This window comes from Chanos chanos, chromosome 7, assembly GCF_902362185.1.
Source record: "Chanos chanos chromosome 7, fChaCha1.1, whole genome shotgun sequence".
In the NCBI taxonomy this organism is placed as follows: Eukaryota; Metazoa; Chordata; class Actinopteri; order Gonorynchiformes; family Chanidae; genus Chanos; species Chanos chanos.
Genome location: NC_044501.1, coordinates 21,433,594 through 21,444,421, shown reverse-complemented (window position 1 = coordinate 21,444,421; position 10,828 = coordinate 21,433,594). Strand labels below are relative to the sequence as shown.

General features: G+C 38.0%; 1 protein-coding gene across 2 annotated transcripts; it reads left to right on the top strand.

Annotated features, from left to right (window-relative positions):
• The first annotated feature begins 269 nt into the window (after positions 1-269).
• Positions 270-10,283, top strand: LOC115817224 (cytochrome P450 3A27). 2 transcript variants are annotated; one of them, XM_030780492.1, is made up of 13 exons: positions 270-405; positions 494-587; positions 846-898; positions 1,296-1,395; positions 1,744-1,857; positions 2,450-2,538; positions 3,875-4,023; positions 4,117-4,244; positions 4,600-4,678; positions 4,755-4,915; positions 5,024-5,250; positions 5,411-5,573; positions 9,656-10,283. In XM_030780492.1, exons 1-13 carry the CDS (start codon positions 335-337, stop codon positions 9,746-9,748), a joined length of 1,521 nt encoding a protein of 506 aa, XP_030636352.1. In that variant the 5' UTR covers positions 270-334; the 3' UTR covers positions 9,749-10,283. The 2 variants fall into 2 exon arrangements, with proteins under 2 accessions (XP_030636352.1, XP_030636353.1); XM_030780493.1 differs by lacking the exon at positions 270-405 and having other exon boundaries at positions 1,295-1,395.
• Positions 10,284-10,828: the final 545 nt, after the last annotated feature.

Below are 10,828 nucleotides of genomic sequence, written 5' to 3'. Positions count from 1 at the left end.
AAAGTTGAGGACAAGATTTTTTAATGAATAAACTACTGATACTAGTAATGTATGAATGCACAGAGTGAGTATTGGGAGTGTAAATCTGTGAATCATATAAGAGAAGTCTGTATATGAAAGATGAAGCAGCTCTCAAGGCATAGTGACCTAGCCTAACCTTACAATGTGTTTGATGCAGTTTCTGCAGTGTGTTGTAGTCTAGTTAATCATTCACTCTGGATGTGATTCAGGTTTAAAAGGGCACCTGGCATCTCTGACTCTTTAGAGGTTGGTGTGGAATTCAGTGGTGAGAACCAAGACGTTCAGCAGTCCAACAGACCAGAAGTTGATCAGGATGGATGTTCTGTCTTTTTTTCTGACAGAGACTGGGGTTTTGCTCCTTTTATTCCTGGGACTAGTGGTTTTGTGAGTAGACTGTCTCGTGATTCCTCCTTAAATGTGTATATTAATGTGTTACTATAGACTCTGACAGTGTTCTGGCATCATTTGTCAGGTACGGGTACTGGCCTTATGGGCAGTTTGAGAAACTGGGAATCCCTGGCCCAAAACCACTGCCATTTTTTGGAACTCTTCTGCAATACAGGAAGGTTTGTATTTCACTGCCATAGACTGGTGTTGTGTTACAATGTGAAGATCCGATGATGTACTGTAATAGGGAAGGTTTATATCTCAGTACTGTTGGCTGATATTAAAGCTTATGTCTGAAGATCAGTCTTATCACTCTAACAGGGTATTCCTTCCCTGTTATGGAAACTGAGGATCTTTGTGGGAATGGTGTGAAATAACTGGGAAACAACCTGTTATGACACCTCACAATTAATAGGATGGTACTTTTGTTGTGTCAGGGTGTGTTGAATTTTGACGTGGAATGTTCCAGAAAATATGGCAAAATATGGGGGTAAGTGTTCCACCCTGATCTCTGCCATTAAAAACAGGGAACACTCATCACCACCAAATTAGTTAGAAACAAATATATACTGACATACTGATTATGCTGTACATTAAATGTTTCATATATATTATTCAAAGATTCCAAATTAATGCTATACATTGTGGTACAGAATGTGGTTGTCTTGCATGCTTAAGTGTGTTCAAACTGTCTCATCACAAAAATAATTCCCGAGTGGTTGTCTCATTACACTTGACCTAGAATAGGAACATTTTGTTAACATGTAAAACTCTCTGTAGAACTTCTTAACAGAACAGATCTCTTGTTCTTGAGGAGTAAGTGTGTATTGTTTCAATACACAGTCTGTGTCCTTAGAACAATCCAGTAATTTATGTTTCATTCTCAGGATCTATGATGGCAGACAGCGTGTTCTCTGTATAATGGATACAGCCATCATCAAAACCATCCTTATCAAAGAATGTTACTCCCTCTTCACCAACAGAAGAGTAAGACAAAACATGCCTTTTGAGACTTAACACAGACTAAATAAAATTAACAATAACAATGTCACTGTGTTTAACAAAAGAAGGATCAGTACCAGGTTATTCTGTTGTTTGTATTTTTAATTAAACGTTACTAGCACACTATGGAAAGGTTATAATCAAACTTGATTCCATTTATGAGGTCCTTTTTAATGCTCTCTAATACTCCCTTCCTAATGCTGTGCTTGGTATTGGTCCAGTCTGCATTAATGTTACTGGACTCAATATTGTTAGTATATAATACTAATGACTGGATTTACAAAAGAAAAAGAGCATATCACTACTGTTAAAAGCATGCTCTCTTGCTGGCAGAATTTTCGTCTGAATGGTGTGCTCAACGATGGTGTAGGTGCAGCAGAGGATGAGCAGTGGCGGAGAATTCGCACCATCCTCTCCCCCTCTTTCACCAGTGGGAGACTAAAAGAGGTGAGGGCGCTATGTTTTTGTTTCCATCCAGCACTGCAGTACCTTAAACAGTTCAAATCAAAATCACTTTTCATTGTCCTCTTTTGAAAAACGCAAACTGGAAATGAAAAGGACACCAATTTGAAAAGCAAACTGTTACTGATTTTCCAGTTATTGTTTTTTGAGTGCATAGATCCAGATGTTTATTATTTTCCACTGGTAAAGAAATTAGATATGTGATTCATTCATTTTCTGTTTTTCACTTATAAAAATGAGATGTGTATTTTATTTATTTAAAGTTTTTCACTGGCACAAGAAACAACAGATGTGTGCTTTCATTTGTTAAAAAATTAAATATGTAAAAAGTGAGATGTGTGTTTGAGGGTAAAGCTTTTCATCAATGGCAGATTTTATGGCAGATTACTACAAACAATAATGGACTGAAACGTAGATTATATTTTCCGTGCTCTTTCATACCCTTAAATATTTAAGAACATTTTGAGAGAGAGGTCCTTGTTATATCTATGCTGGTAAGATATTCTATGCAATAAACTGTATGTTAATGACTGTATAGACTCATACACTGAAGAGTAAGCCCAGTCTGTGTTCTCAGATGTTTGGGATCATGAAGAAGAACTCTAATACATTAATGAAGACTCTACAGAGGAAAGCTGACCTGGGTGAAGCTGCTGACTTTAAAGAGTGAGTCCCTCTCAGATACATGAAAGTTTGGAGTAACACTATTCTCACTACATTCACATAACACATTGGAGCATATGTTCCACTTACAGACATGTGCCTCACTATTCTCAAAACAGTTTAAGAGTTATTCAGAATATTTAATCCTGTCCTCCACTACAACTTTATTATATGTGCTAACCTATGGATGTTGATATGTCCAAAAATATTATTAGAATATTTTTTCACATTCGTCAATATTGATTATTATCACAATATACGTCTTATAAAGACTAAAGTCTTTAAAGACTAAAGAAGATTGTGCTCATGACCCTGAATACACCAGAGGGTTCATAGTTGAACATGTAAGATTACTTATTATCAGACAAAGAGGCTGGTATTTAAACAGGCTGGTACATAAACAGAATAAACACAGCTTTGCATTTACTAGTTAAATGCCAGACAATGCAGTGAGTGTTGCTCTGTGTATTGTAAGACTTGGAAATTCTTTGTATTAAAGTGTGGTTGTCATGGTGTCACGGCCTGTGAGGCCTGGGATACAGAATATGGACCCAAATGCAGACTCTTGAGAGATTGTATTAAAAAAGGTGATTTTAATGATCAAAAATTCCAGCAAAAACAAAAACAAATGAGGATCAGGCAAAAATGTGGTTAGAGTCCAGGCAGAGTTCTAAATAACTATAGGTCAGTCCAATACAGAAGGCAGAGGTACAGAGGAGGGCAAAGCAGTAATCAAAAGTCAGCAGGCACAGGTCAAAGACGAGGAGGGCAGAAACAGTCCAGGCAATCACAAAAACCAAAAGGGCAAGACAAGAGCAAAATCCAGGAACAGGCAGAAGTCAAAAACATGAGCAAGAATCAGAAAAACATACATGAAACTGCGAGAGAACCTTCCAAAAAGTGGCGAGGATAATCTGGCAAGAAATGAGCGGTGAGAAAAGGCTTTTAAAACACAGACTAATGAGAGAATGGTGAACAGGTGAGTAGAGGGAAAGCAGGTGATTGGTGCAAATACAAAAATGTGGAGTGGAACCCAGGAAACAGAACACAAAACGGGAGAGAGGAAAAACGTGGCTAAACATTGGAAGGACCAGGCTGGATTGTGACACATGGTTTTTGTTTCATCTTCACACTGTATTTTCACATCTTGGAAGTTTGGCAGTTACACTTTAACTAAGATGAATAAAAATTCATTTTTGTCATTGTGTTTATTATGACAATTATCTTCATCCTTTTGTCCTAAATGCTTGTGCTGATCCTCAGTCCTATTCTAGCATGGTCCATGTTTCTACTAAAAAAATCCTTTAGGCTAATAAAGTCCTGTATTCTCTGGTTCCAGACTCTTTGGGGCATACAGTATGGATGTGGTGACCAACACAGCTTTCAGTGTCAACATCGATTCACTCAACAACCCCAAAGACCCCTTTGTGAACAACATCAAAAAAATGCTCAACTTTGACCCCCTTAGTCCACTGTTCGTCATAACATGTAAGGTCTCTTCAAAGTATCATTTTTTTAAATCTATAACAATATTTTTGCATGATGAAAACAGTTTGGTTGTTCTGTCTTCTATTCTCTTAGTTCTCCTCCCCTTTGTTGTGCCTCTGCTGGAGAAAATGAATGTCTCCTTTTTTCCATCTTCTGCGACTGACTTCTTCTATGCATCTCTGCAGAAGATTAAGTCTAATAGGGTTGCTAATGACCATCAGGTTTGTGGAGCAAATTATTGAGAAACTTGACAAAATATACTTATTTTATTTGCACACATATATGTGTCATTTCACACACACACACACACACACACACATATGTATATACATGTACACACACACACAGGCACATATAATATCTCTATCTATCTATCTATCTATCTATCTATCTATCTATCTATCTATCTATCTTTTTATCTATCTATCTATCCATATATGCAACTCTCTTAGTTCTCCTCAACACTGTCCCAAACAAAATACCCTCTCTTCCTGGCGCAACACTATTGATCTTATGCGTGACAAAATTATTTATTTACCTCTAGAGTCAATCATCTTTCTCCATCTATTCCTGTAGACGCGGGTGGACTTCATGCAGCTGATGGTGGACTCTCAGAAACCAGAGAAAAATGGACACAGTAAGACAGAGGAAACAGGTGTGTGTGTGTGTGTGTTATATAAGACCGTGATATTGTAAGCATAGCTGCTAATTTAATGTTTGTGTTTCTGTAGGCCTCACTGATCATGAGATTCTATCCCAAGCAATGACATTCATATTTGCTGGTTATGAGACTACTAGCAGCACTCTGACCTTCCTCTTCTATAATCTGGCCACTCACCCACAGACCATGAGGAAACTTCAGGAGGAGATTGACCAAACTTTCCCCAACAAGGTGCTCTTGTGGACAGGCACAAGGGTGCATGAGTGCAGTTTCAAATATCTGAGGAGATCAGGATTTATTTGTGTATTTATGTTCTTTATGTTTTTTGTTTCCACACAGGCCCCTGTGCAGTATGACATGCTGATGCAGATGGAGTATTTGGATGATGTGCTGAATGAGTCTTTGAGGTTATATCCTATTGCTGGTCGGCTTGAGAGAGTTTGCAAGAAAACTGTGGAGATCAATGGGGTCACAATCCCTGGGGGAACAGCTGTCATTGTGCCCATCTATGCCCTCCACAGAGACCCTGAAATCTGGCCTGACCCAGAAAAGTTCAACCCAGACAGGTAGGTCACAGAGAGAGAGAGAGAGAGAGAGAGAGAGAGAGAGAGAGAGAGAGACAGAAGTAATCCTGAAAAATGTGAAATGTATTGCAAACTTTCAAAATACAGTTCCCTCTCCCTCATTATCTGTTTATCTGATTATTTCTTGTCTTGTGTATATCAGATTCAGTAAAGAAAACAAAGAGAGTATTGACCCGTACACGTATATGCCTTTTGGGGCGGGGCCCAGGAACTGCATTGGGATGAGATTTGCCTTAGTGAGCATGAAGCTGGTCATTACAGAGATATTACAGAGATTTGACGTTCATGTGTGTCCTGAGACACGGGTGAGTAAGAACTGTTATTATTGTAACTGCTAAAACTACAACTACCACTGTTACAAAATCTAATGCAACTATGCAGAGAACAACGTGTGCAAAACTGTTACGACCAGTCCTAAAATTTTCACCACAGCAAATAACTTTAAATTAACTTGTCACTACCCCAGTTAAAGAATTATTACCACCATTTCTACTGTTATTATTTCAGCTAGCACAATTACTAAAACCACTGATGCTGCTGCTACTACCAACACAATTAAAAAAAGCGATTACTACTGCTACTAGTACCAACGCATGTACTATACCCTTTACTACTGTTATTACTACCAACACAGTGACCAAAGTGATTACTACTGTTATTGCTACTTAAGCTAGCATACTTACTACACCCATTACTACTGTTATTACCACTAACACAATGACCAAAGTGATTACTACTGTTACTACAACTAAAGCCAGCATATTTACTACAACCATTATTATTGTTATTGCTACCAGCACAGTGACTAAAGTAATTACGACTGTTACTACTACTAAAGCCAGCATATTTAGTACAACCATTACTACTGATTCTGTAGCCACTAACACGGTTCTAATAGTTCTGCTACAATATCTAAAAGCTTTACCACTGCTAACGCTACAACTGACACAAACTGCTAAAATAACAATAGGTGGCATCATTATCTATCAAGCAGTACCACAAGAACAATTCACATGCTATGTATCATTACAACAATAGCAGCTATTTAATGCAAGTAATAACTAGAAGGGCACTTAGAGAGCACAGACCTCCGCCAAGGCCAATGGTCCACTCCTCTATGATATTCAAATCTGCAACCGCAACCCCTATATGTGAGGTTCAAGAGTAATTAAGAGCACATTAGCTTAAAGAGATGAGATGAACAGGATGAGGCAAACACCAACAACTAGGGGAAAATATCTAATCGCGATTTTTCTGACAGATATTGCGATTGCGATTTGATTTGTGATATAATTTTTTAAAGTCAAGCTTCAGTTCAGTATTCACTGTGTATTAGATTTAAAGCGTGTGATGGAGCATTACCATATGACACACCATCAAAATACTAACTGCTCTGGATTCTAATGCAAGGATGAGAACTTGAAGATATGAATTGCTTCATACCAGAGTTTCTGTTACTGTAATTACCGGTTTTTGCCTGGTAAAATCCATTTTAAAAAATGATAATTCAAAGACCTGCTGGTCATAATGCACATACAAAACGTGGCTATAGCAAAGGCTATCCCTAAGTGGAGAGGGGAGGAGAGAGTTATGCGCATTGCAAACTGCAAAGACACATTGGACACATTTGATTTCAAGTTGGCAGCAGAGGACCTTGTCGCAATGAAAAAAAGGAGAAAATAAAATATTACCTGGTAGTCTACAGGCTACATTTGATGCTATGAAGGCTTGAGAGTTTTCTTTTTTTTTAAAAAACAAATGTTCCAGGTTACAGATGTTTGGTAATAGCCCACATTTTAGTGGCTAATGTTGAGGTTTTGCTCAGTCATAACGCATAACATATATCCTAAATCACAGCCTTCTGCGACTTGCTAATCGCATTGTCTCAAACGGCGAGTTTTAGAGTCTCTCAGATTGCCTCCTGGCAACGGTGTGCCCTCTAGTGTGAGCACAAGGCGTGACACTATATATGTCTGAATATATTTCCGAAACTATTAGAACAAAAAAGTCAGAATGTATGATTGTGAAAGCCACTTGTACAAAATGATTAGCGATTATGCACATTACGCTAGCCCATAATAACATTTAAATAGGCGTACTTTGATCATATTAACTTGGAAAAAACAATAAGGACAATTTAGATGTCGCCTATTTCTTTCATACCTGCTGTGTCTGTTTCTGCAGTGATGTCTGAGGTGACTGTTATGTTATGTTGTATGTGTAGTCATGGCACACCATTCACTGTAATCACGATGGGTGTGTGCATGCGCGACAAATTCAGCTCATATTTGCCCTCGCAATGTTAACGAAAGTGGAAAGTAATACATGGTCTACTCCCAAATTTAATGGGTTCTTCCATGGCCCACGCTACATCCTTCTACCAAGTTTCATGAAAATCAACCTGGTAGTTTTTCTGTAATCCTGCTAACAAACGGACACAGAAACCAACAAACAAACTGCACCGTAAACATAACTTCCTTTGTGGAGGTAATGATAGTAATGTGTCTTTTAGTACAAAGAGGACAGTTACTCCATGCCAGGCCAGAGCTGCAACATCCACTGTTAATGATTGGTTTTATACACACAAACAACAACATTAATACTGATGCTTATGCTATTAATATTACCTTCATTAATACCATCAGTTTATTAGTATTACTGTTACTAGCACTGGAGGTACTATGACCACTTCTGATACCATTATTATTATTATTATTATTATTATTATTATCATTATTATTATTGCTTTTGTCTTCAGCTAGAGTATTAATTAGACCTGTGCTGTCTCATAACACTGTTGTTGATGCTACTGCAGCTACAACTCTGACAAAAGTATTAAAATACCTTTGTCTCTTTCCTCCTGCACTGCTCTCAGTGACCAATACTTAAGCAACTCCTTTACTAATGTAGCAATTAGTAGGGGTGTAACAATTCACCGATATCAATTGGAAACGGGCTTTAATGTTAAAGGTGTGACTACATCGATACGTGGACCCCTGGGTCGACCTAAATGTCCCATGAATCGGTCGATGGCCCAATTCTAAAGTTACGATTCGGTTGACTAAAGCTTTGCTGGTAATTCTAGCTGCTGCGGAAGACTCACATTACAAATCATGTTACTTTCAATATAATGACTGCCTCTCATTCGTTAGTAATTCTGCACAGCATCTCACGTTGACCTTTTACCTTTTACGAGAGTAATGTTAGTATTGCTTGGAGGTAAAAACAAGAACAACATGTCCAACAAGGTTTACAGTGCGCCATTAAATCTAAAATCTGAAGTTTGGAAGACATTTGGACTTTATAAGAAGGAATGAAAATTGGACAAAAGTCTGGCCATTTGTAAGCTTCGTAGAACTGTGATTAAGTACAGTGGTAATGTCAATGTTTGTTCATACATTTTTGTCTAACTGTGTCTATTGGAAAAGTATCAGACACAATGACATGTAATTCTGAAATACAGCAGAGTATTAGGGCCACATTGGAGGAGGATAAAGTCGTAATTTTACAAGAAAAAAGTCACAGCCTAATATTACTAGAATAAAGTTGTAATTTTACGAGAAAAAGTCATTATTGAGAGAATAAAGTTGCAATGTTCAGCTACATGTTATTTTAGAGGGCAAGTATCAGAAAGCAGCCTGCTGACTACATTAAAATGAGGAACATGGAGCATCTTGTGAAGTTATACTTTAGTATACTGGCACAGCGGCACCACATTATCATGACGTATTTTCTCATAAAATTACGACTTTATTCTCGTAATATTATGAACTTACACTCGAACTCTCAAAAATTTGCCCCCTCAGTGTGGCCCTAATGGGCTACTCTGTCATACTGAAATGATACATTTGTCTTCCATTTTTTGCCATGCTATAAAGTAATGAAAATACTTGGGATTCCCTTGTCTTCTATGAAATATATCTATTTGAAGATAAGCAATGCCACTTTTATGGAATTGGCTTATTTTAATTTATAATGGAAAACGCAATGCCTACATTAACAAATGGTAAATACTGTATCAGATTGCATCGTATCACATTGCATTGAATCGCACTGACTTGTTCCATATTTAAATGTATCGTCCCTGAATCGCATTGTAGCCCACGTATCTACGTACGTATTGGATCATCTTACAAGGGAGAGATGCACACCCCTAGCGATTAGTGTTACTAACATTACATTATGTTAACACTCTCACTACACGACAGACATTTCAACTACTACTGCTGTTACTGACTTCTTAAATCACCTCTTCTACAACACTTACCATTGCTGTCTTCAGTTATATGACAATAATGTTCAGTCACCACTGCTCCTGTCAGTTTCACTACTTCACTACAATCAGTGTCCCAAATAAACTTCTGTTTCTCTGTCTCTCTCTGGTCAGGTGCCTCTGGTATTGAATACTAATGGAATATTGGCTCCTACACACCCCATCAAACTCAGACTGAGTCCTCGATCCAGCTCCTCCTCAGACTGATTCCTTGATCAAGCTCCTCTGCTAACAGACTCCTGTTCTAACAGTCCGGTCAAATCACAGTTAAAATCCTATGGATTGCTCCCAGAAGGAGGTGGAAAAGTGCTTTAATGAGTGACACCCTGGTCTTCTTTTTAACCATGTGTGAAGAATGCAGGGAATATCACTAACTTGACCACAAACCAGTTGATATAAAGAACAGGGCACATAAATGCATGCTCTGGAGTTCCACTCTTTGTAAAGTTCCAGTGCTGTTTTCCTTGCTTAGCTTCATGCACTGATGAAACTACACTAAAGAAAAAAGCTAAATGTGTTCTATGTGTGCATTTTGTTACACACAGTCCGTAACTTGTTAGGTCTTCTGAATCAGAATGTTGGATAGATTAAAATGGCAGACAAGACTATCAAACATTGAGATTTGACACAGGGCATGGGAAGTGCATCAGTGGAAGGTTGAAAGTTGAAGGTTGACATTGAAGTGATCCAATGAATTTATGATCATGTGATGACTGTCTTCAATTACAGTGCAGTGCACCTATTCAGATGTGTCCTTATTTTCACAAATCTTATGCACTTAAGTTCTCACATTCATGGATGAATTCATTAGGGAGTTATTCCTTGCCACTATTTCCTTAGGCTTGCTCACTGGGGGTTAGGCACTGATCTCTGTAAGGCTGCTGTAAGACAATTTTTGATTGTAAAAAATGCTATACAAATAAAATTAAACTTGAACTTAAGTTCAAGTTCAAGTTCAAGTTTATTTAGAGCCCAATATCACTGTTTACAGTCTCAAAGGGCTTTACAGGCCACAACAGTCAAATCAAAACTTAACTTAAATTTGAATGAGCATAAATGAGGAAGAGAAACTATGTATGTCAAGATGGATGTTTGCAAATGTATTTTCCAAATGTAAGTGTCCAGTAAATGACATACTCATCAGTAACTAGGAGCGCTGTAGTCCAGTCTGTCCTGGGGCGAAATCCACTGTGGTTTCCCGGTTATGAGGAACTACGTCATTTTAACACCGCAGTTAACAAGCTTGCGAATGGGCTACGCGGGGCACATTATGTTTAGCCTAACTGG

Bases quoted from the DNA above. Each gene is read 5' to 3' on its own strand.
- LOC115817224 (XM_030780492.1), top strand. From the start codon at position 335: ATGGATGTTCTGTCTTTTTTTCTGACAGAGACTGGGGTTTTGCTCCTT. The intron at 4,916-5,023 runs GTGCTCTTGTGG...GTTTCCACACAG, and splicing joins ACCAAACTTTCCCCAACAAG to GCCCCTGTGCAGTATGACAT. The intron at 5,251-5,410 runs GTAGGTCACAGA...TGTGTATATCAG, and splicing joins GAAAAGTTCAACCCAGACAG to ATTCAGTAAAGAAAACAAAG.